The 26,319-nt window shown below is 42.1% G+C and overlaps 1 protein-coding gene across 3 annotated transcripts; it reads right to left on the bottom strand.

Moving 5' to 3' along the window:
- Positions 1–4,856: 4,856 nt before the first annotated feature.
- LOC108098440 (zinc transporter 2) lies at positions 4,857–26,124 on the bottom strand. 3 transcript variants are annotated; one of them, XM_017201332.2, is made up of 8 exons: positions 25,937–26,124; positions 24,497–24,660; positions 19,416–19,526; positions 18,473–18,593; positions 14,525–14,704; positions 6,494–7,031; positions 5,675–5,822; positions 4,857–5,214 (listed from the first exon to the last, which is right to left on the bottom strand). In XM_017201332.2, the coding sequence occupies exons 1-8, from the start codon at positions 25,966–25,968 to the stop codon at positions 5,069–5,071; spliced, it is 1,440 nt and encodes a 479-aa protein (XP_017056821.1). In that variant the 5' UTR covers positions 25,969–26,124; the 3' UTR covers positions 4,857–5,068. The 3 variants fall into 3 exon arrangements, with proteins under 3 accessions (XP_017056821.1, XP_017056824.1, XP_017056822.1); XM_017201335.2 differs by lacking the exons at positions 24,497–24,660; positions 25,937–26,124 and adding an exon at positions 23,879–24,260; XM_017201333.2 differs by lacking the exons at positions 24,497–24,660; positions 25,937–26,124 and adding an exon at positions 22,561–22,753.
- Positions 26,125–26,319: the final 195 nt, after the last annotated feature.

Genomic DNA, 26,319 nt, shown 5'->3' with positions numbered 1-26,319 from the left:
CAGTTAAAGTGATCGCTTTAATCTTTTTAACAACTTACCCTTTATTGACTTAAATGTATTTATTTTGGGGCCTTTTGTTGGCTCGTTGTTGTTTTTCGGTGTTCAGCGCAATTACACAGTCGCCTATGTAGTTAAACCTTTTTTCTTGCATTTTCTCGTTTTTCAACTTCTCCATTGCAATGGCAACAATTGTTGTTTGCTGCCTCTGTGGTTCTTATTGTTGTTGATATTGTTGTTGTTGTTGTTGTCCATTTCTCCCCTAGAGCGCATGTATTCCCTATAAATTTTTTACGATTTTATGCAATTGTATAGTTTGCGAAAAGTTTGTTGCAGCCATTTTTCGGTGCCGCCGTCGTGGCATTGTTTTTAACAAAAACAACAATGCCGACTACAATGCACCAGTCGACCCAGAGCGCCACGCCCACCAACCGGCCGACCGTACCGAGCCCGCCCCCTCCGAAAAGCCCCAAACGCCCCCATAACATCCTTTAACCATGGGCCGCCGCAAACGCGCCGAACAAATGAACTCGAATGTCCTTTATATGCGTTCAGTGTTTATTGTGCCATTTTCTATGCTTCTGTGTCCTAGGCTCTGCGCTAGAAAACTTGGCAACAATTTGTTGTAGCTTCTGCTTTCGGCCCGGCTGTTTTGCTTTCGTTGTTTGTTGGCGTGGCGGGTGCAAACAAAAAAAAAAAAAAAAAAAATGCATCTTCAAGGCCCCACTGCGGGCACCGACCAACATCGATCCGTTTCGCAAAAGCTTTCGGATTAAATTCTACATAATTCATGGCTCTTTTTGAGTCGAAACAAAAAATTTCTAGACTTTAATGCGGTCAAGTCCTAGCTGAGTTCGCCCGGAAGTTTTAAGTTAGCGGAAAAGTTTGTGACACATTGTATGCCTGCTGCTTGTTGGCTGACAAAAAGTGTTTGCTTGGACAGCTACAGATTTTTCGAGATTGTAGTGGACTAACTTTTTTGGTTTTAACTAAATTGATTTTTAAATATTAGAAAATGTTCTTCCTCTAACCTATTTAAGTTAAATTTTATTCTAGTCATAACCTTAAATGTTGTTTACTTGTTACCGAATATGCAAAAGATAAACTCATCTTTAAAGAAACTCCACAGCTATCGGACTCATATTTTTATTTAAGAAAAACCGGTAGACTCTATAATATTTTCACTTCTTTTACTGAAAAATATGGATATTTTGTTGGGCATTAAGAAAATAAAGACCTCGGCTCCATCCATCAATTAAATATTTCGCTTGTTCAGCTCTGGTACAATGGAGGGCTATGTCATTTTTTTAAAGCTATATTAAGCAACTGCAATGCATCCGATGTGGAATTATATTGGCACTGCCAGCCACCAACTCCCCCGCCTTCCCATCCAGTTGTCGCGGCTTCCTTTCATAGACAAATATTGCACTGGCAGATGCCCTGTGGCGAACCTTCTGCACTTTCCTCATGAACAGGCACGTACTTTCATACCCTCTCAAAGGATATTACAGATTTGTATAGGTACTTTGTAATGCATTGATATAAAGAGATGTTTCCTTAAAGAGAAATTGACTGACAAGTTTGGATCTGTTGGATTCTTTTTAAAATGATTTATTAAATTAAAGATAAAACTAAGCCACTGTAAGATATTTTTAACTCCCTATAACTTTCCCCTTAAATACGTTAAAATCAAAGCGGTTGAACAAGATTCCTTCAAGTACCCAACTTTAGTAACCCTGCAGGGTATATAAACTTTGACTTTGAGTACTAAGCCGGGTTCATCGTTTTTTTTAACGCCGCTTTCAACGATCTGCGGAGCCTCACATGCCACCATGCTCAGTACCCATTTTCCGAGGGGTTTCACTCCCCCTCCGCTCCCCTTTTACACAGCGTGGAAATGTCGCGGCTTTTGCTTTCCTCTGCTTTTATTCCTGCTGATTTTTTTATTATGGCTCTTTTTGTTTGGCCGTGCCGCTGTTGTATTGCCGCTGTGTTCCCGGCAGTGGTCAGTTACGGCCACGAATACGGTTGCAGCTCCGATGGCCGCGGAGAACCGGTCGCTTTATATTGAAAAATTTGAATGCTAGTAAAAAGTTTTAATTGTCGCCGCCACGGCTGTCACATGTTGGCCTGTATAGTGGGGTCATTTAAAAAATGCAGCCGCCACCGATGCCACCGAATGCCGCCGATGTCGCCACCGCCACTGCCTGTTATTGTTAACAATATTTTTCAATACAATTTCTCCCTTGATTAAAATATGCAATGCACTTGTTTTCCGCCGGGGCATTCAGCCAATCTATGCCGGGCTTAAAGTCGCTACCCCTATTCGATTGTCATTTAAACGTTGTTTATTTGGTGGAGCATGTGCCGAATGCAAGTCCCATTAAAATAAATTTTATGTTTCTCTAGTAAATCAGCAAGTCCTATTGCCCCCAATAACTTTTCCCTGCTATCCCAGCTATCTAGCTATCCTGCTCCAGTTTCATGTTTCCGAAAAATTTCGCGCCCTGTTCGTTTACTTTGTGCATTTATAATTTACACTCCTCGCCTTGTCTTGCTTGTTGTTTATCTCCCGGCTCGAAAAGTTCGAACTGGCTAAAAGTTTTTAATGAGCAACGACGTTGGACGTCATCGTCTAAGTCCCCCCTCTCCTTCACTTCACCCCCTTAAACTCCACCCTTAAACTCCCCCCTCAACCCCCCTGGAATTGCACGCGGAATTTCTTGCTAAAATTTGTTGTGCATCTTGGCGAAATGTTGAAGTGAAATCGTGACAGGATGAGATGGCTGGCTTAGCGGGGGACAAACAATTATCAAGAGCTTTAAGTTTTTCCCGAAATGTTATATTTTAATCAAAAGCTTATCCAATTACGTTTACAGCCAGCGAATTTTCCAGCCTTTCCAAGTAAAACGAACTTTATTGTAAAGCATTTGAAGGTTTTAATTGCTTGAATTTATTTCAATAAAATTATCCGAGCGGCACACTGTGATTTATTGTTAAAAAACATGAATCGTGCAATAAATAAATCATCATTATGCCTGTTTTTGAACAAATTTTTTGCAAATGAGTACGGCTCTTGGTAAAAATGTCTCAGGTTTCTTTTGTGGATTTAATAGAATAGAAAGCTGTTTAGTATCGATTTAAAAACCTGAAATAAATTGTTTGTAAATTTTGAAAGTAAACTCCTCACTTGAATATCCTTTATTGTGTCTGCCGTAAAATATTTCGATCAACTTCTCTTCGATATTTAACATAGGATATATATTCCATTTGCAGCGGGAATCACCTGTGTGCAATCAGCTTATGACGAACATTCACAATTCGAGTGCATTCAGCATTCAGCTTTGTTCGAATTTTTCAAGATGATTTCCTGTATTTATCCTGCCGACTTCACATTAAATCATTCAGCATTCAAACGGCTGGCCAGCACTCTTTATTTTTTATGGATGTGGGGGCGCTGCATGTTAATCTCTTAAAGTGTGGGTCTGCATCCTTCTCCTTTTTTTTCTTCTGGCTGTGGGCGAAGTGCATTCAATTCCAAGTGCAGGTCAAGTGGCCGCCAAAAGTAAAAGCCGCAATGTGAGCACATGGACGAAAACAAACTTCTCTCCGCTGCTCATTTTAGTCCTTTTTAGCACATTTAAAGCTGCGCATGCGCAAGGAGTGAAATATCGCAATGGGTCTCGGGGCATTGGCCACTTCGGGGGATTACTACTCTTGGGGGAATCCCCTACCCCTCCCGCCCACCTCCCACTTCCCCCATTCCCCGCTGGGGAAACTGAGCCACAGTCTTTGGTCTTCAGTTTGGCGGAAATTTGCGGCATTTGTTCAAGGTGACGGCGGCATCTTTGTTCGCTGCGAGCATGCAAATCTGTCAACAAATTGGCGGCGATTAGGCGCCAAATGTTAGCTGTTAGCTCTCGCGAGACACCGCCAATTCCACCTCCGCTCACCCACCCACTCCCACTGACAATACCCCCCCACCCACTGTTAACCATCAACTTTCGCCCAGTTTGTGCCGGTCAACAATTTAGACATAATTTGAAAGCGTCGCTTCGTTCCACACGCAATGTCGCTTACGCAATGGCCACACATCCAAATTATGCATAATGGCCCAGTGACCAGCGACCAGCGACCAGTGGGCCAGGTAAGCCGCCAGGTGTTTCAGCCAGGGGAATCCACCGTGGCTCCATTCTAGTGCCGCTTCACCATAAATTGGCATTAGTTCTGGGCGCGGTGTCCATTTTTGGGTGCAACGTAGCCGGTGGCAGCCATCGGCAGCTTAATAACTTTTATGCGTGTTTGCATATCGCTCATGCATCGAATTTGATGGAAAATACGTACGTACCACCGTAGCACAAACTCCCTTTCGGCCAATGCACCGCAGGTAACCATCAACAATTTGCTACATGAAAAAATGCACCGAAGAGATTGCGATTGGGAAATTCGATTAAAAAAAAAACCAATGGATTTCGATAGGGTTGATTGGTGACCGATACGAATTGCTTTGATACAGGCATGCTGTGCTCACCAAAGTCATTTCATTTAAGCATTTTAAAATGGATTTATCCCCTCGTTGTACAGAGCCAATAAAAAACCAGAAGTATTTAAAAATAAATTTTGAAAAATTCAGAATATTTCGCATTATTCAGATTATAAAGCAAGCGATATTTATCATCCGCTTGCACCACACACAAACACACACACACACACACACTGTCATCAGCTTTTGATAAAGTGAGCGTTATGAGCGGAATATGTTAAACAACTCCAGCTGTTTGACACTTTATGATGGGTACATGTAAAGCAGAATATATTATATTAAGCGACTCCCAGGTGTTTGTGATGAACTGATAAACTATGGAGCAAAATCAACGCCAATTTTATTATTATTATTAATATATTTCGTAGTTGATTTGTTTGCCGGTTCTAGCCGGCATCTGGAATTTGTTTACCCATCAAACGAACGGACAGGGTGTCACTCTTATCTGGCGTTTGCCAAAATAAATATTGAATATACATCGCATTTTGTTATTATATTTGGGGGTACAGTACACACTGTATAAGGTGTCTACTTTTCGGGCACATTGCACTGCAGGCAGCTCTCCATTTGGGCCGTGTACTCCTCGATCTGAATGGTCGTCTCGAAGAAATTGTAGCGCAGATGAACCGCCGAGGTGGCTGCATCCAGGATCATCTTTGGATTCGCATTGGCAGCTGTTTTGGAGGGGAAAAGAATGGAAGGGAAAACGATTAGGAAGGATAACACTAATGGGGGCCAACTCCATTTCTCTTCCTCGATTGCTAGCTGGCTGGCTCTATCAAAATTGTCCACGCTTAAAAAGCCATTTCAAAAATAATTAAGCTAATTGCTCACTGTCTGCCCATGGACATCGCACTGAAAACACTGCCAGCAGTGCGGTGGGGAGGGGGGCAACTGCTTAAAACAACAACAAATCCATTGGGATAATTACCCTCCATGGCCAAAAGCGCGACTCCACCCCCCCGAAAAACAGGCAAACACCCAAAACCCACACACTCCACCCCCTCGGACAAACACATGCATCAGGGCTAAAGGCCACCGAAACGACCTTTCTAGTCTGATTCGGTTTGGTCTGGTCTGTTTTCGGTCGGCAAAGGCCCCTGCCTGTTCTGAACGCCGGGGGCAGCTACTTACCAATGGCCAAATGCGCAGATAGCGCCACTTTATTAATGCTCAGCGCCCAGATGCGCAAATTGTGCACCCGCTCAACGCCCTCGATGCCTTGGAAAATCTGCAGCACCTCCGCGTAGTGCATGTAATTGGGGGTCCCCTCCATGAGAACCTGCGGGAATAAACAGCAAACAGGTTGAACAGATTAAAAGAAACCAGATAAATCTTGGTAAGCAGGGAGGTCTATTCAGATAATTGCAATAACATGAATAATACGGTTACGTTTTCAAAAGCTTTTGGCTTATAATGCTCGAAGAATATATTTTATTATATTCATGAGAATGGATAGCGCTTTCTTGTTAGCATGTGGGAATTTTGGTTGTATCATAAAAATTAAAAAAAGTTTATAGAGAATTAAAATACAAACTTTTAGAGGTATGCCGCTTCAAAATCTGATTAAAATTAGAAAAGTTTTGGACCTAGAATAATTGCAATTTGGTAAATTTTCAGCAAACCCATTTTTTGGAAATGGGGTTTGGACAGGGGTTGTATCAAAAAAATTGAAAAAAAGTCGGTCAAAAAAAAAATTCTAATGATGCAGTTGATTAGAGAATTAAAATACATAAAAACTTTCAGAGATATGCAACTTCAAAATCTGTTTAAAATTAGAAAAGTTATGAATCTAAAATTATTGCATTTTGAATTTTGATCGATTTTGTATGATGGAATACTGACAGTGCTTTATATTTATTATCACGTCAGTAGTTGTATATTAACAATGCATTGCCCCACACAATAAAGAACAATAAACAAGACACTTTGCGTTCGCCATTTTTCACTCACCAGCAGGGCATCCTTCATGATCGTAAACGTGGTAAAGAGGACAATAATGGAGAACACAAACGTGCAAATGGGGTCAACGATGGAGTACTCTGGCCAAAAGTAGATCACGCCGGCGGCGACGAAAACACCAAGGCTCTGGATGACGTCGCCAATCACGTGAATAAGAGCTGCCCGGACATTCATGTTTACGGCTTCGCGACCAACGGGTCCGCCGTGATGATGAGCACCGGGAGCGGTTTCCGCCAAAACGGCCGCAATTTCGAGGTCCAGCGATGGATCCACCAGCTTGGCGTTCTGGTATGAGTACGTTGGCAGTCCGCTGCCAGGCAACTCCGCATCCTCGGGTGCAAAGGCCACGCCCCCTTCGATCCGTTGATTGGGCGATGCGGAACAGGGAGTGGATGTGGCATGGGCATGGGATGGGATCGCTGCGGGCGTCTTCTTCTTCGACTTCTTGTTGCCACCGTGGCTGTGACCATGCCCACCGCCGCCTCCGCCGAGTCCATGGGAATGGCCGTGCTGCAGCTGAACGCCCATGCTAGCCGGAAAACCAAGTTCGAGAGAGAGAGAGAAATTGGAAAACGTTATCACAAATATTTAATATGCTTGAAAATGTTGCAAGCTATTTTGTGCCAGTTCCGCAGGTTCCCCTCAATCCCCCCAAAACCCCACTCCCCCTCCACCACACCGCACACACACACACACACACACACACACACACACAACCAAAAAATCCATCCCTGTCTGGGGCACGTTAGCCAGGCCACAGTATGAAAACAAAAACGCACCCAAAATGTTTCTCCATCTTTTTTATGTTGAGTTTTCTTTTTGTGGACGAAATGGAAAGGGGGAGGAGAGGGGGGTGGAGAGGGGGGTGGAGCAGGGGGATCTGCAACGGTATGCGGGCAACGCTTTTGCATTGTTTGGCATTTTATTTCAGCATTTTAATGCACCAACAACAGTCGCACCGCACAGTCAAACAAGCACACACACAAACACACACTCGGGTCACGGACAGTGGAGCCGAATGGCCAAGCAAGTCCCCAAATGGAATTAAACGGCAGGAAGCCGGAGTCTCTTAGATATAATTTGAAGCCGAACTGTCAGTTGTTGCACGAGGCTTAAAACGAAATAAAACTTTTATGTTTCACTTTGCAACTGACATTGTCCATAATGCTAAGATCAAAAGATCCAAATAGAGAATGTGAAAATGATATAAAACAAGTTACTCGAAAACCCAACAAGAAATAATTAAAACGTGGAACTTGCTAACAATATAAATTTGTTACGAATATAAACTATTCGACACACTCTTTAGTGAATTAATTACCTAATCGTTAAATATTTTTAAGTGTCACCGTAAACTATATTCCCAGTTAAAAGCTCATCTGTTTTGATTTATTCAAAAACACTTTTAGCTTACCTAACCAATTTGTATTCAAAAATCTGATCTATTATGAAAATGCACGTAACACTTTAGTGTACATTTTCGCCACTTTTATTTGACAGGCCATATTTTTTAGGACCCTTTAACTAGACTTTATAGGTTGTGCAGTCATTTCCATAAATCAATTATACTTTTCTTTTCAAAATAAATAATTTTAGGCACTGTACAGTGCGCACTAGTAGATGCACCTCCACCATCCACCATCCACCATCCTGACTCCTGAATCACGTGTTCAGTGCTCACTGTTTTCCAGCTCTGTGTACCGGAAGGTGTGTTTGTGTATGTGTGTGTATGCGAGTCCTGTGCGAGAGATCCTCGGAGCCGACCAGCCAAACTAACCGCTCCTGTCCGATGATTCCGACCCCGGGCCCATCTGGGGGCTGCTCCAGTTCAGTACGTCCGGACACATTGCCGCATGCAAATACAAATGTATTGTCGAAAATGGCAACCGGTTGACCAGGCCATCCCTCCATCCTCCCATTCCTGATTCAACCTCCCAAACTCCAAAATGAAAAGCCATCTACCTCCCCCAACAAAATTCCCCCCTCAACTCACGGCATGGATCGGCAGTTAATAGCTCGGCACATTGACTTTTTATTCATTTTAAATGCTCCGACATTGCAGATTTATGGCTTTTCTATTTGGGGAAAAAGGCCATGGTCGGACCGACCGACATGCCAACGGACCGGCGGACTCCTCCGTTTTGTTTCCCGCTCGCTCTTTCTCCCTCTCCCTTTCTCTCTCTCTCTCTCTGTCTCTGTCGGTCGCCGCCGGCTGCACTTAGCCGGCTTTTTTGGGGGAAACAATGCAGTGCCGGGCATCAATAAATAAACTCGCATAAATTACGCACAACCATTGGCAGGAGCGAACACAAAGCGCAAAGTGAGCAGCCACGGAGCGGAACCCGCCATCTAACCATCTAACCATCGATTTGATTCGAGCCCGGCCAAAATGCCTGGAAAGCTCTGCTGCGACGTCGATTTGCGGCTAATTGACGCCGTCAATTGATGACTCAAAGACATTTCGATGGTCTTAAAATGACTTTACGCCGGGCGGTAAACATAAAGTTTATTGAACTCAGGAAAAAATGGTTATATACATTTCACAAACGTGAGCGTTTCGAAAAAAAAATTTTTTCATTCCAATAAAACATTTATAACGTAAAGTTATACGCTGTCGGACCATTTTTTATACAGCCATAAAAAGTCATTGTGCTTGATTCGGGTTAAAAAAATAACCCTTTCCTATAAAAACAACTTTAATCAGCAGGCAAATAAAAAATTTATATAAAGCCGTCTAGCAATTAAGTGAGTCGCGGTTTTGAAGTGAAAAAATAGAAAATAGTTATGCTCAAAGTAAAGTAATACATTTTCCCATTGAACACTAAAGGTAATTCAATACAAGTTATTTCATTACTTTATAAACTTTTATTTCACTGAAATACGTTTGTTCAAACATTCAAACCAGGAAACATATTCCAAATTGAAAATTCATTTCGATAGAATTTTGGACTTTAACAAATAAATCATTTAAAGTATTCTAATAATATTAGCTAAACCTCCTTTTCTTTAGAGCCCTCAATCTTTTCTATGAGTTCACCTTTTTAGGAGATTTGCAGTGAATGTCTGGGAAACACCACTAGTCAAATAAATTCAAGCCCTCGGTGTAAAGCTCGCGTTACGTTACGTTGAGTGCAATAAACGTGTCCCGTTGTCGTTATCCTTAGTCCTTGGTCCTGGCTGCTGCTCCTTGGCTCCTTGGCCCGACAGCTTAACGAGCTGCTCATCCGGGTGACAGACCAGACCGAGACCAACACCAAGACCAAAAACCAAGACCAAGACCAGGACACCAAGACCGAGACCAAATACCAAGACCAAGAGCTGAGCTCCCAACATGCCCCAAGACATCCTTAGTGGCTGCAAATCCGAGCAGGACTCACATACGCGACCAAAGCTAAAGCCAAAGCCAAAGCCCAGCGAAGCCAAGGCGAGCTGAGTCAAGATATGCGCTAATATTTATGTTCCTGTCAATTAAATCAGGACATGGCATATACGCTACACAGCCGGAGCGCTTCTCCCCTTGGTCCTTGGGTCGCAGGACCTGTTCCCCCTGTTCCCTGTTCCCTGTTCCCTACTCCCTGCTCCCGAATCCGTGCTTCCTGCTCCCTGTTCCCGAGTTGCCCAAGTCCTGGTGTTGTCATGGCTGCTGTCGTTTGTTGGCCACTAACGAGGCGAGTAAAGATGCCGCAAAATCAAGGGGAAATGCTTCATTGCGCGCTACAAATTACAGTGCCACAGTTGGAACAACAATGCCGGGTTGGCGGGGCAGTCAGCCAAGGGGGAGGAGAACGGGGAGAAGGAGGGGCAGGGGGAGCTGCCGATGGTCGGGGAATGTCGCTCGCATTGGCATTTTTTGCGCTCGAGGACACACACGACACGGGAGGGGTGGCAGATAAAGGCAGGAGGAGGAGGAGGGGGTAGAATGGCCGGGGTAATGCCTCGGCAATCGGATGTTCAAAGTCGAAAAGCGTATGTGCTCCGCATGGAATCCCTGGCGCCACCATGGACCGCCATCACTGACCACGTGGCCACGCTGGTTAGGAGCCATTGGAAAGGGGCGCCGGCGGTGGAGTCCTAACAATCTGCGCTATTTTTGGTTAACACACAGCGTTGTTCCCGAAGAAGGCAAGTCAACTTGGTTAGAAACAGTTTCCAAAACACTATCACGTTTCATGGTCTCTGATTTCTTAAATTTGAATTATTTATACGGGTTAAAACAAACTTTGTTTAAATCTGAAAAATGTTATTCAAACTTAAGTGAAAAGCTTTAAAAAAGAAAATCTTTATGCAGTAGAATCATAAAATCATACACATTTATGAACTCTAAAGCAAATGCTGAACAGGATTATAGGAATAACTAAATTTATAGGATCCTCCTGAGTTGAAAGTATCTAGTTTAGCGGTAATGAATCCGGTTTTAGCACTGATTACGATTTTTATGTGTCGCACTTTTGAAAAAAGCTGATTTGGCATTACTGACTCCTGCAATTCGAGCTGGTTCTGGTGCTCGGTACAATTTATTTAGTGGCCATCAACGCGATGCTCCACACGAAACGGCAGCCAGCGTTCCTCCTTCTTCATCACCGTTTATATTTATTTCCTCCTTGTGTTTCTCTCCTGGCGTCTCCTATTTTTTCTTTTTGCTGTTTGACAAATTATGGCCACATTTGGCCTGGTAACTTCTTCGAACCGAGCTGACTGGCTGGGTGGGCCATCACAGCGTGGTCTTAAGAAATTGAAAATGAAATTGAGTTGTCAGGCTAACAAGCTTTTGGCCAGCTTCGGTCTCAAGTGGCTGGCCAGAATGGAGGAGACTGAAGAAAGACGACCAGGCTCAATATTCACATAGTGAACACTAAACATAAACAAGAGCAAAATATATCAAGTGGAAGAAGAAAATTCATAAGAGATATTATTGGTAATATTGTAGGAAAAACAAACGTTTTAGAAATGTTTCTGTACTAAATTGTGACGAAAATACTTCCACATATTTATTTTACTATGAAGATATTGTACATAAGTTTGGTAAGTACCATTGTATATTGGTCTCCCAGCTTTAACAAATTAAAATTCATTCTAAACCTGAATTTAAACTTATAAAAACCTTTTTGCACATCGAACCAAATTTAATTATTTGCAGTACAAATACATGTGATTAGATTTAAAATTAGATTGCATTTTTGCCATTCTGTGCCACAAAAACATACTCTGCTCCGTATCAAATTTACTTGATTGCTTTAAAGAAAAATTTCGTTGTGCATTCATCCATCTGTCCTAACTGCCATTCCCATTGCTAAGCGCCTTCATCTCCACACTCTGCTGTAATTGCTTTAGCACCTCGCTGCCCCAGTACTTTCCACCGCCACTTTTCCCACCAGAATAAACCTCTCATATTTCACTGGCATTTGCTCTCGCTAATGTCCCACTTGCAGTTTAAGGTCAGGCCTCATAGGAGTTCGAGTGGCTTGGGGCACAGTAAAAACTTTATCGGGCGGAAAGTCGTATTTTAGATCGGATTTTAGTTAACTAAATTGATAGCATATTTTTTGAAATAAATAAAAGATACCTTTAATCGATTTGCTTAAACAGAAATGAGAATATATGGCCCCAAAAAGTATGCAATAATTTTATACAGGAATCGCATACATAAAATGAAGTTGAGGTTGGTCTTTCAGAAGATCAATAAAATTTAGAATTTTATTCCAATAGATTTTAAGATATCTTTATTTAGAAAACCATTTTGCAAATAAGGAATATTAATTAAAAATCGAAGCTGTGTTTCATCGGATGTAATATTACAGTGGTTCAGTTTTTCCGCTCCCTTTTTCCATTTTTCGTTCTGTTTCTCGATTTCCCCCGCTTTTGCCCTAATGGGCGTTTTAACGATGTGAAGTCGACGGACGTCGTTGCCGCCACTCAAAAGTTAACCCAACAACAACACACAAAGCGAATCCGGAAAATTGTGTGTGCGTGTGTATTTGTGTGTGTACGTGTGTGTGTGTGTGCGAATGAAGCGCTTGCTAGCTATTTTCGGCATTGTGCTAATTGAACTAAAAACTGGCAAAAAAATAAAATCCAGAGAGCGCTCTACAACTAAATGAAACTAAGTAAAAAGCCTTCAATAACAACGAGCGAGCAAACGGGACTGAAAATAGTTGAAACTTGCTGCAAACTCGTTTGCCCCAAACGCATAACGGTAAAAGGTGGCCATTTAATTCCGTTGTTCGAACACAGGTCGAAGCTACACATAAAAAACTTCTATAACCCTTGAAAAAATATGACCCAAAATGCAATTAAGTTGAACATGTAGAAATATATGTCGGTAAACAGTAATTTTTTTTAATTCGATACAAACTACATTTAAAATAGTCAAATTTTCTGTATTTTAATGGCCACTTTTTTTCCCCCACATAAAAGAATCAGCAGGATGCTTCAGAATTGACTTGACTTAACTTCCTACTTTTATGGCAGTTTCCAAAGATGGCCTTAACCACGCCCCCCTCCCCTTATGTTCCGCCCATCTCGACGAAGTCCGGCCATCGTCTTCTTGGCCAAAATCTGTAAGCCAGGAGAGTTGCTTCTGCTGCACGTTTTTCACAATCAATTCACGTAATCAAACAATTCAAGTGGCAAACACTGAAAATGCCAACGTCAACTGGAAAATTTTTGCGCTACCGCCCGACTACCAATAACAACAACAACAACAACAACAACAACAGCTGCTGCTGCAACACTTGTGCAGGAAAATAGGTGAGCTGAGGTGGGCGTGGCATGGGGACAAGGGGCGGTGGACGGTGGGTGATGGGTGGTTAGTGGAGGGGAGGCTAGCATAACGTGTGTGTGAGCTCGGCATTGAACGTTGCGATTTATGCGCCAAAAACTATGCTTCGACAGCCACATGAATGAGCATCAATGGTGGCAAGTATGGGGCAAAAGGGGGCGTGGCAGGATGAGGGGAGAGCTGGGAGTGGATGTCAGAAGCTTGCAAGTTCTGCACTCGACGAAATCAAAACAAGCGAAGCGATTAGTACGTAATTGCACGAACGAAGAATGCTCTTCTAAAAGCACTCCACTTTAATTTGGAGCTTAAATTAACCGCGATTAATAGCTTTGGATAGAATTAATGGATTAAATCTTATCGGTATGTAGAAAAATATAGAAAAAAAGAAAATCGAAGAAATCGATTGTGCATACTTTAAAACACAAAACAGTTAATGGTATATTTGTTATCATTTAAACGTAATTTCATTAATATCTAGCCATATCAAACCATAGCACTCTAACCGAGATTTCCCAAATGATTCTCAGGTAAAACAATTCTAAACCATTCTAATAATAACATTACTTCAGCTTAACTGGCCTTCACCAAAAACCAAAAGAAAAATCAATTGTAAAATAACAATTAAATTAAATAAAGCGTTAAACTTTGCCGGCCTCGACTTATTTTTAGCTTCCCAAAGTGAAAAGAAATCCGATGGCTAGAGGGACTCCACGTTTGGAGCAATATCGAAGCCCCTTTCAATGGCACGTTACCCCATTCCGCCTAGAGAATTTTCCACCTTTGGGGCTGGCCAACGCAAACACAAGCAAACTCCTCGTCGACACCGCTTTTGGCTTTTGTTGACGCAGGGAGAAAAAATACAAAAAAAAAAAAAAAAAAACCAACGTAAAGGAAAGGAGAAAAAAAATGGAACGAGAAGAAATTCTAAACTTGTGGAAAAAGTTGTCGCTAAAATGTGGAGAAAGTTGCCGCAACAACTGGCGGATACGTAAGGGAATGCCAGTCAGGAGTCGGAATGGGCCTGGGATCGGGAGACGTTTGCAGTGCGCACTGTGCACAGTGCACTGTGTGTTGACCCATTTGGTGGCCCATGCCAGGGACAAGTTGATTGCGGCAATTGCAATTGGAAAACTGCCCAGGGGAAAACAGGAAAACTTTGCAGTCGCACGGGCAAGCAGACAGACAGACTGCCAGCAATCAAAGATCTGCATATCGGGGTAAAAATATGTATATATAGTACTTACATGACATTAACCAATATGGCCAGGCCCGAGGTGATCAGCATGATCTTCGCATTCACCTCGTAATCGCCGCTGATGAGTCTTCCGATGGCCAACCAGACGAGGATGCCCGTGATGACCCAGATCATGAAGACGGAGGCCATGGCGCCAATAACCTCGGCCCGATACCAGCCGAAGGACATCCTGTCAAAGATAAAAGGTAGCGAGCTTAATTAGTGTGAAGGCAGGTGAAGATAATGAGACAGCAATGGAAGGGGGATTCATTTTCACATTGGCCACCCGATAACGTTGGCAAAACTTTGTTAGTTTGCCGAGAAAATAACTTTTCAAACTAAAAAAATATTAAATGAATGCAATTATTTCTTGCACACTTTCAATGTCTGTAGCCTCTGAAAACAAACTATGCATGAACTTTAATGACATCAAACATTCTACTTACAATATACTTAAGATAAAACGATTTACATTGCAGGAAATATACAACATTTCCTTCCCAAATACATTTGTCAAGTTGCTTAATTTTATATTTATTCAAAAGCCAAGCCTGACAATCATTAGGTCACACACTTTGAAATTACCGAGATAAATCGCCCCCAATAAAATGATATCCTCCTTGCCAAAACCCTCAAGGCAAAAAGGATGTCGAAATCTAAATATCTCGGCCCCAAAACGAAACGCAAATTGCTGATGACATAAAGTGCGGAAAGTGTGGGGAAGTTAAAAATTAACATGACTTGATAAATGTGACCAAAATTTGTCAAATGCTATTTTAATTTGAGTTCGTTTTGGGGCGCGGTTTCTCTCTCCCCAGATGATAACTTTTTTGCGGGGGGGTTGGCCAAGTGGGGAGTGTTCCCGTATTTCCCTAATGTAATGAGCGTTTTGCATGTGCGCCCCCACAGGTTATTTTTTGTGTATTATTTTTTGACGGTTGGGTCAAAGTCAACACCTGAACGGCGACGGCGACGGCGACCAACTCGAGAGGGTCGTTCAATTAAAGCCCAACCTAGACCAGAAAACAAACCAAGCCACATCAGAACGAGGCAGAAACAGAAACAGAAACAGGAGCAGCGACCAGAGACCAGTAGCCCAGACCAGGATGAGGACCAACCGGTGGCAACCGACCACCGACAGGTGGAAAGGGTGACTACCACTCTCGTTATAAAATTGAAATAATGGCAAAAGGCAACAATTTTGCCAGCCTGCTAACTAATGCGATGCCAGAAGGCAGCAGGCAGCTACAGCAACGAATGTCTCGCCATAATAATACAATTTAATTTCCAGCAAACATCCGTCGTATCCCCATTTCCCCCCCCCCTCCCCGGAAAACCCCACAAACCCCACAAAAAACCCCCAACAGTGTCAATGTATGGTGGTGCTTTCTATATGTGTATATACAAATATATATGTATGGTACGCAAGTTGGGGCCTTGCAGTTGGCGTTGCAAGTGCAGCCATTTGCTTAATGACCGCCTGCTGCTGGCGGGCCACCCAACTCGCCCTCGTCCTCGTCCTTCGTCCTTGGTCCTCCGGCCCTTTCAATCCCCAACGGAGGAGCAGTCATAGTACATCGCTACCTCAATGGCGGTTCCGAGCACACTGGGACCGGGCGCGATAATTAAAAGAAAGTAGCCAAAACACTTAATTGGGATTAGCGATAATGAAATACCGTAGTGTGTTATGCCAAACTAACTTTTTGGCAGCAAACAAACTGAATTAGATATACATACTTCAAAATTCAAGCAGGGAAAATGTTTAAGCCAGATAAATATTAAAATTTATGTTCGATCAATAAACGATAACCGTGAATTAAACTTCGAATTCTGATTGTAGACTAAAATATATAGGATATATATTTATAAGGAAAATAACTATCTGGCAAAAGGAATCTATTTGGAACCTGACCTTCAGCTGTCTTTGCATTTCTTTATAAAATCTCGGTAAAAAATTAATTTATACATTTTATTCCATTGGGGAAAAACACAATTAGATGAAAACAGGATTCCTCTCTATCAACCTCAGAAGCTTGTGGATTTTCAAACTATTTTTACATTTGTTAACTAATTAATTATCCCGTGCAGCTACAATTTCCATATTTCGTTATCACGTAAATTACCGCAGGTAGTAATTGAATTATTCCACTGTACCGTACTTAGTTTCCCTAGTTTTGCATTTCGTTTTCAGCGTTTGCCTTTGCAATTGTGCAAATGTGGTTTGTTTTGATAAATTAGGCTTGTCAACTCGGCTACGCCAGCCCAAGCGCCAAAATGGGTGGTGCGGGCGCAGGACTCAAAAATAAGGTAGAAGGCTGCGAACCGCACTGCAACCAAACCCAGCCAGAGGACCAGGCCCAAGGAGAGAAGCATTCAGCAAAGGCCGTGGCGGGGACTCCTGCTGCAACATGCAGCAGCAACAGCAACAATAACGGCACTAGCAGCAACAGCAGTAGCAGCAGCAGCAACATGCAGCATGCAGCAACAAGAGCAACAAGAGCAACTGGAACAGAAACAGAAGCAACATCAACGCACTGGAGACGAAGGAGACCCGGTCTGAGAGTCTGGTGGCAGGAGCGAAATTTACAAAATTACCATGCAACACGCTTGAAATTGCAAAAGTTTTTCATTATTCACTTTGTGGCTGCAGTCGAGTCGTCGAGTGAGTGAGATTTTTGCATGAATGAGCAGAACGTGCCGTTTGCCTCCCTCCTTCTAGTTGAGCCCAAGATGGATGCCGTGGCGGCAAGGGGAGGTGGGGGCAGTGGTGGCAGGCGTGGGGGCTGGTGGGGAATGGGAATTGGGAAGGGAGTGCTGTTCCCAAAGACCAATTGAAAAATGTGCAACGGCCGAATGTACAGTGCGCAGCAGCAACAGCAGCAGGCAACAGTGCTGCGAAAAATATACTTTGTAAACCAAAAACTAAGAAGAAATATTTTAAAAAAAATAAAATTTTATTTATGTATTTAATGAAGTTCTCGATTTTCACAAAAAATTTATCGAATGCAATCTCAGAAATGTTTTAAGTTAAGTTCAATTCAAGTTCATAAAACATATCTTATTGATATTTTTGTGAACTAAAATTATTAAAAATGTAAGACATTGATAAAAAAAATAAAATTAAAAAAAAAAGAGTCTAAAATGCTTCTAACCAAAATTTATAGAAAAGGATAAATCGGCATCACTGTCAGCAATAGCAACAAAAGCAGCCACAGACGCAGAGGAAGGCACTGAAAATTTGGAAACAGGCTTTTCGCCTAATTAGACGACGGCGAATGGGAAATGCAGGCAGCAGCGAAGGATATGGAGGATGGCCAAGTCGAGCGACAGAAATTATGGTGGCAGAACAGCCATATAAGAGTGGAATATAAATTGCAGGGCAATGCAGATACACTCGTTAGAAAGGGAATTGTCTCTAAGATGCTGAGGCAATCAAATACATACTGTTTTTCTGTTTCTTATTTAGTACATAGTAACGATACGACTATCGTGTCAACAGGTGTTAGTTAATAACAACATTTTATTTGGTCGAATTTAAGTTAAGTTATATCATGAACATAATAAAATAAAAGTATTACCTAAGAAATTTTCTTGTAAATTTTAAAAAGCATTCAATGGATTGATTTTTCAAAAAGGTTTTCCTTACGAGTATTATTGTTTAAAGCGTTTGCTTTATAATTCCCCAGAGGCTTTCCAAATTAGCTATACCCCACTCAAAGCAGGATATTCAGAGAATAGTTTTACGATATTTCCCTGGGCAGGGTCTGAAGTCTCCCAGTTCGGTGATAAAGGGGGGCGCACACGAACCTTTGCCAAGGAGTTGGCAGACGTCAGTGACAAAAAGAAATGCGGAAAAGATTGAAACTTTACGTTTTATTGATTTCCCCCAACTCCCCAAGCTCCCCCCTTTTCGACAAACGACTTTTGGCAGTGTCTTCATTTAGCATGGAGTACTTACCGCTGCGTAGATGGGCGTCCGGCAATCCAGATGGCAAACAACGAGATCATAAAACTGGCGAAATCGGTGAGCAAATGTGCGGCGTCTGTTGCGATGGCCAGACTGTTCGATAGGACGCCACCTGTTCCAGGTCGAAGTTGTGAAAGTAAATAAATGCGCAAAAAATTAACTCGGCATCGTGGCAATCTGTGGGGGACTTGTGGACGTTGATTGGGGGACTGAACGGCGGCCGGGTGACAATCCCCCTGGCTTTGGTCGCCAAAAAACATTAAAAGGGTGGAGCTGCAGTCCCTTTCCCTCTATTTCCCCTTATCGCAACAACAATTTCGATTTGAAAGCGAAAGAAACGAGTGCAAAGCGAGGGGCGTAAAAAAAGGATTCCTTTCCACCCACTGGGCACCTCGTCGTCGTCCTTCTTCCGACCGAACATTGTAGGTAATTGCAAAGCGATTAACGGCAACAGCCGTCGAAGCACCGACGACATCGTCGCCACTCGAAAATTAAATGTTTATTGTATAACCAACCCCGGGTGCCGTCATAAACGAAGGAGCAGGAGGAGGAGGAGGGTTGACGGCAGACAGTAAGCCTTTCCGGTCGCCATATTGTTGCACTTCCGGTCCTCAGTTTTTAATCGTCTCGTCGTCGTTCTCGTCCTCGTCCTCGTCCTCGTCGTCATCCGTCTCCTTCGCATCCTTTTTGCTTATTCCTTGCTGCCCGCATTGTTTGACTTAACTTTTTTCTTCGCTTTTCACTCTTTACGTTTTGTTTATTTGTTGGCTCAGATTCTCAGAGGTGAGCAAAATTAGTTTGGGAATTGAAAGGCAGACAGAACGAAAGATTGCAAAGAGGAATTGAAAAGGGAAAGAGTCCTTTGTCGGCAGGAATTGAAAGCGGAGGACACAAAAGCGGATGTTGCCCTTGTATGAATATTAACTCGACTCACCTACGATTTCGGCAATCATAAAAACCAAGCACAGGATGCTGGCTATGATCAGTTTTCGGCGGGCTTTCACGTCCACTCCCTCGCTTCTTGCCCGATGGCAATGGTCTCGGACTGAAAAGTAAATAAGACAGGCCAAAAGTTAGCAAACAGTGCAATAAAAATAAAAAATGGTATCTCACAAAAAACGATATTATTATTTGCGATTCCCCAACAAAAATATTAACGATATGCTAAAATAATACGATATGTTAACATATTCTTTACAAAAATAGCTACCTATCATTGTAATAACCTGTTTGTATATTTATTTCCAGCTTTGCAGCCATTTATTTACAAATTAATGGTTTAACAACAGAGTGCCACCAAAAAACATAATTTCAATACACACCAACTGAAATATAAAATACATATTTTTCCCATAATTGGATTGGCAGTTTGAGCACTTGTAAATTGTAACAATTGTGAACCGTCCGGCCAGTGTTAAATATTTACGTTTAACGCTTATTTTCATTGAGTCCAATTATGCTTTGTTGTTTACACAAGGTCTTAACACACTCTTTGCATCATGTCCGTTGAATAAATTCAATGATTTTCTTAAGCCCTGCTTGAGACTATAAAGAATATATATTCCTCCTTTTTTTTTTTTTGTTGCGAAAGTGTTAAATTAACAATGTGCCAGTGCTGCACACATGCGAACGAAGCGCATTGAATTCCCTTCGGGGAGTAAGTTTTTTCCTTTCGCCCATCTGTTATGCCGCTGAGCGTGCCATACATATTTACAAAACAGGCATTTAAATTTATTTAACATGGTACGTGAATAATGACCACCGGCACTGCTCTTGCTCCTTGCTCCTGATCCTCCAGCTCCTCCTCCTCCTGCTCCTGCTCGCCACGCCCCTCCCATATGAATTCGGTATATGGCCCATTTCCGGAAGTTTCTCCGCTTGTTTTTTATGTTATTTTCGGTTTTTTTTTTTTTTTATTACACCCCACGCCCTCTCCATTTTTTGGTTTTATTCATTTTGGGTGTCAGTGACAGGAGAAAGTTGGTAGTTGCTTGGCTTGGTTCGCCAGTTGGTTTGGTTTGGTCTGGTTGCTCTTGGTCGGCTAGGAGCAGTCTATTAAATACTTTATTGCATTTGTCGCAGCCGTATTTCATGCTTTGTCATTTCCGCTGCATTTTCTTTGCACTTGCTCTGGTCACCGCCCACTCCTCAATTTTTACTTGCAGTGCAGCTTTCCATTGTCCGGAGCGGGAAAAGCTCCAGGAGCATACATACATGTGCATATGCTCCGCTGGCTGGCAGCTCTGCAAGTGGAAGCCATAGAGATGGGCACGTGCAAACAATATTGAAAGGTACTATAAATTATGATGAGGCTAATCAAGCCTTACTTTGAAGTTTAAGAAGATTTGTATACAACTTGTGTTTAGAATTTCCAATCCAGTTTTATATGACACTCTTTCGAAGATTTGCAAAAATTGCATAAAGTTTTAAGTAGTCACATAAACATTAAATAAATTTTATAATTATATTATGCTAAAATATTATTTAAATATAAATACCACACATTTATGGATTTAGTTTGATGTAGGAAATTGTATCAAACAATCTATATTATTTAAATCGGTATTTAATGGATTATCCACTGAACCATTATGACCGTGATTGCTTTAAATTATTAATTATATATTATTCAGTGTGCGATTGGCTTTCCGTGCGTGTCGGTGAACATGTGGAGCACCTCATCACTGACATGGTGGCGTTGTGAACGCGGTTTCTTCATTTGAATCCAGCACAAGGCCACCGACGCCTGGCCTGCGTCTGTTGGCATTCGCTTCCTGCTCCTGCCACCTTCAATGTCCTCCGCATCCTTTGCCTCCACACACACACACACACTCACACTTACAATCACACAATGGCAGTAACAATGCCGGCAGCGAAATTAAATTCCTGTGCATAACCAAGGCTCCGCACTCAGGAGGAGCAACTGCAACTGCGACTGCAACTGCGACTGCGAGTGCGACGATTGTGGCACGTGGAAATTTCACCTATTAGACCCGCATCCAGCTTCCCTCCTTTTGGTTATAACGGCCACTGCAGCCAGCTGATGCATAAGAATCGTCATACTTGCAATTTAAACAACTCCGATCCATCTGCATCTTTAATTGGTCACCTTGGACCGCTCCGCTCCGTTCAGTTTCGTTTCGTTCGCCTTGTTTGTTTGCGCAATGCGGAAAGTATGTTGGATTCCCGAGGAGCTGAGGTTAATGTCGGGTGTGGGCTGGATATGTGCTGCTCCTTCTTCTCCTCCTCCTCCTTCTCCTCCTTATTCTTCACATCCGTATCTGGTTCTGCCATGGCAACAATTGTACTGTGTACTTGTACTTATAAATAATTAATGATGGAGCCGAGGGTTTGGGGAACGGGAGCGGGAATCGGGAATCGGGAATCGGACCCAAACTCGATGCCAAGTGCCGGCGCACAAGCTTTAATTGGATAGAAACAAATACGCGACAAAAAGCATTCCATTATGTGCAAATATCGATGACACAGTGACAATAAGTTGACGGAAACCTAAAGATGATCCAGCAAGTTCTTGACTATGGAAACCCATTATACTCTCTAATTGAAAATAAAAAATGTGTTGTATTTGAATTGAATTTTAAGTACAATAAATTGAGAAGCAAGCATTAAAATAATTTAATAAGAGAGATTTTCAGTGTTTTATTTTAACTTGTATTTTTGGAATTCCACATGCTCCAAAAATATTTCATAAATAAAATAGGTTTAAATTCGCAAACTTGACCGTCAGATACAAAATGAAATATAAAAAAATCATATTTACCCATCCTTGTAAAACAAACTAAAACAAGTTCTGTTATTTCAAAATATGGTTAAATCGTTTTAAAAGGGTTATTCTAAAAACAGGGAAAATTTCTAACAAACACAATAGCAAAGGAAACACCTAACTTTAGGTCTGGACCCTAAATAAATATTTTCCGGCTCGAAATCCGTTGCGTTCGTAAGTCAGATATGTAATTACATAAGTTTTGATTCTGCGTGCAAAATGGTAATTAGGGTAAACGCCGGAGCTGAGATATATAGCTTTGTAGCATCATCCTTCATCCTAATTAGGGAGATACCTTCGCTTAGTTCCGCATCCCTGAGCCTGAGCACATCCATAACCCGGAATCGGAGTCGGAATCGGAGCACGCGTCGATAACAATGGGGAATGGGCAGGTTCACTCGGGGGAACAATGAACCGAACTGAGCGGACCAATACGAACTGCTTAGTATTCCAGCATTTGCAAATGGTCCCATCTGGAGCGCGTTTAACGAACGACTAACTACGGGCCAGCGCAAATCAAAGCAGCTGCAACTTGGCTAGCTGCACTTGGCTAGTCAAGCCGTCTAATCGAAGTTACTAACTCAAACTATGATTGAATGCACCTGAGCGCCCCAAGACGATTACATAATATATAGGTACTATATATAGATACACGTATATCTGAGTGTGCGGATATTCGACGGCAGAAGCTCTCAGAGGCGGATCCACCTCGTCTAGACGCAAGGTAATTTTATTTCGGGCTCTTCCGTCTGCCAATAAATCGAATCATCACCAAAAAGGGAGAAATAAGTATAGATATTCCATAAGACATTCGCGACTTACCGATGCTCATTGATTAGATCCCTTTGCTTAAGTAATAAATATCAAAAGAAATTCGAAAGTTTTAAATATGTATAACTTTAAACAAGTATTATATATATTAAATTTGCTCTTTTCTATTTCATATAGAGTGTAAAGAAAGCAACTAAGTTTTTTGATGCTACTGGGCAGATATTCTTAATAAATCTTTATTGACTTTGTGCACACATTTTATAGTGTTTTATAGCAAGGAATTCTAAGGTAATCGATGAGACACATTTGTTTTGCTCCCCAATTTTGAACTTTTAGTACAGGGTATTTGCCAGGAGTAAAAATCGAGCAGCCTCCGAAGAGGAAATTAAAATATAAACTTGACATAGCCACATCGATTTCTGGGTTTCTGACCCTACGTAGTCATAATCTTCGGGCGGAAAAGGGGGGGCAAAAGGGGGGCGGGAAGGGAATGAAAAAAATGAGCCAAACATTTATTTGGTCCATCGACGTTGTCGTAGGTAAATTATGATGGCGAGCGTTACACTGGCTCCTCTGGCGATTTATGACATATGGCCAAAGTGGGATGCGGTCTGCTCCCAGCAGCGGTGTGTCAGCAAAGAGCATAAATTTTGATTATGCCACACAGATGCTGGGGATGGTGGGGTGCTGGTTAACGGCCCAGTTCCACCATAATTTCGTTTGCCAAGCTCGAGAATCATCAGCTGATTGATGACGAGAGAAGAAGGGAGGGGAAGGCGACTCAAATCGAGGGAGTGGGCGGAAATATAAAGCTTCGAGTAGGTGGTAAGTTGTTTGCTCACCATATTCGTGCAGCATTTCCATGCGGCATTTATCCAGCGAAGTCGCCGCTTTTCGATATAGCCGGGCATCATTCATTTCCGACGATTTCCGTGCCGTCTGCCAATTAGCGAGCATTTACCCGATATTACAGCTCCTCACTCACCCATACAGTTGCATGCACGCGGTTAAATTGCACAGAATTTTCGATTTTTACCAAAAAAAAAAAAAAAAAAAACACAAAAAAAAGAAAAGAAGGTGGAACAACAAACAAAGCTTAAGAACAATCAAACATCTACAATATTTGTGAAAACAGCCATTGGTAAACACGGCCAAGTAAAAAACACGAAAATAGCAATGTGAAAACTAATTTAGTTGATTTTCGTTGTTGTCGATTTTGATTAGTTTGCATTTGACTTTTAGTGCAAAATGCCTCTGCCTGCTGCGTTTTCTTGATAATTTATGAATGACTGCAAATTGCTGCGAGGTAGTCCGCCCTGATTGAAAGCGACACGAAAGTGCCCCGCAGTTTGTCACAGTCACTCCGTCGACCTTTCACCTCCATCATTTTACCCCCCCCCCTTTCCACCCCCTCTCCACCCCCCTTTCTCTCCATTTAAGCCGTTGCTGTTGCCACTCACCTTCGACGTTGTTGGACCGCCCGTGTAAACAAAAAATTTGCGCAGGTGTTGAGGGCGTTGCCGGGAGATTGTTGTTGCCATTGCCACCTGGTTGTCCCTGCTCCAGCAGGTGGAACGAGGGAGCCGTGCCGTAGTTGCTCCGACGCGTCCGGTCCGAGTTCCGTCTACAAGAGAATGAAATTGTTTAGTCCATGAAAAATTCACGATCCCCAAAAAACAATGTTTAACCAAATTAATCAACAGGGTATAAATATTAAATACCAATTGCAGGTAAAAATGTAATAGTCTTGAATGACATTTTTCCTATTTTTTTAAAGACTTAATTACTTGCATACCTTTAATGAACTTAAGGATAAGATCTTTACCTTAAGAACATAATAAAGAATATAGAATCAAACTCAAGAAAGAATTAAAAATGCATGTTAGGTCCTACACAAAACTCTAAAGCTATTTCACAACAAATTCTTTTAATTAAAATGTACCAGTCTTAGACATTTTTTTTTACCAAGTTTCTATAGAAATTTACTTGTTTTCCACGGTAAACAAGTGAAAGAAGTCTGAGAAGAATGAAAACGAACTGCAGCCACAGCAGGAAAAGTTTTTTGGGGAAGCTTCAACTCCAAAAACCCCAAAAGAGAATTAAAACGTAGCCGTTGCCGGTGCCAACAAAACACTGCGGCATTTAAGCAGACACAATGTTGAACGCCCAAAAACTACCTAAAAGTACCTCCAAGTATGACACCCACCGACCGTCCATCAGCAGGCAGTTCCCACTGTAATGAGCTGATGCTTCGAAAAGCGAAGCGAAACGCTCCAAAAGGGTTTTTTTGATAGGTGCTAAAATGAAAAGTGCTGCGAAAAATTCAATTTGAAGTTTTGTTACTTAACGCAAACTACGATGACTACTTAAAGGCCACGCCCATTCCACCGTCGCCGCCTTCATCAGCGGCACGTGTGTGTGTGTGTGTGCGTGTGATGTGCCCGTTGATAAGTTTTCCGGTGCATGCGAGTGTGTGTGGGTGTTTCCAGAGCAAGTGCGCGTAATTTTTACTACGAAAAGTGCAAATGGCGCTAAACTACTTGCTCTGCAACTTTCCAACGCAATTGCACAAAGGAAAAAAAAATCGGTGGGGTGATGCAAAAAAAAAAAAAAAAAAAAAAAAAGAGAAGCAAAATACGTTAGCCGTCGCACTTTAAGCTTTCTATCCAACTTTTGAAGGCCTCTGCGCACCTAGAAAATCCCCAAGACCCCAGAACCCCGACAGTTGTCGCCATTCCCACGCGGTCCGCTCTTACGCCTATTTAACAAATCAGCAGCTCATTTGGCGCTTTATGTTAATTTCGCCCAAAAGAGATTTTATTTTCGGCCAACTTTTGAGCTCGGGGAAACTTTTGCGGAGAAAGCCAGACGATAAACCCCGTTTCTCCTTCCCAACTTACTTGGCAATCGGTGTATCCTCGTTCTTGGACATTATTATATGTATTTTTATTTTCTTTTTCAACAATTAAAGACACAAAAACACATTAAGAAAAACAGAGGAACGTTACAAAACAAGATCCGAGCGACAAGTGTTTCTTATACGATCACAATTCCATATGCTCCACCGCTAAAGAGGCTGTGAATGATAAGATCCGAGCAAATAGCAAATACAAGATAAGCCCGGTTAAACTTACAACTTTCAATTCGGAGAGAGCCGAGTGCAATGCATGTGTTTGTTTTTCGAAAGGGAGACGAGATGAGGTGGATCAATCTGGAAGGTGAGAGAAGGAGAAGGAAAGCTGCACGGCCTTATCAGCGGGGAATGTCAACTGTGAATATAGCA

Source organism: Drosophila ficusphila, unplaced genomic scaffold (assembly GCF_018152265.1).
Source record: "Drosophila ficusphila isolate 14025-0441.05 unplaced genomic scaffold, ASM1815226v1 contig_436, whole genome shotgun sequence".
Classification (NCBI taxonomy): domain Eukaryota; kingdom Metazoa; phylum Arthropoda; class Insecta; order Diptera; family Drosophilidae; genus Drosophila; species Drosophila ficusphila.
This window is presented reverse-complemented; position numbering and strand designations above follow the sequence as displayed.

Coding starts and splice junctions, on each gene's coding strand:
- LOC108098440 (XM_017201332.2), bottom strand. CDS start 25,968: ATGTCCAAGAACGAGGATACACCGATTGCCAA. Junction 24,661..25,936: donor GAGGATACACCGATTGCCAA/GTAAGTTGGGAA, acceptor ATTCTCTTGTAG/ACGGAACTCGGACCGGACGC. Junction 18,594..19,415: donor TATGATTGCCGAAATCGTAG/GTGAGTCGAGTT, acceptor GACCTGGAACAG/GTGGCGTCCTATCGAACAGT.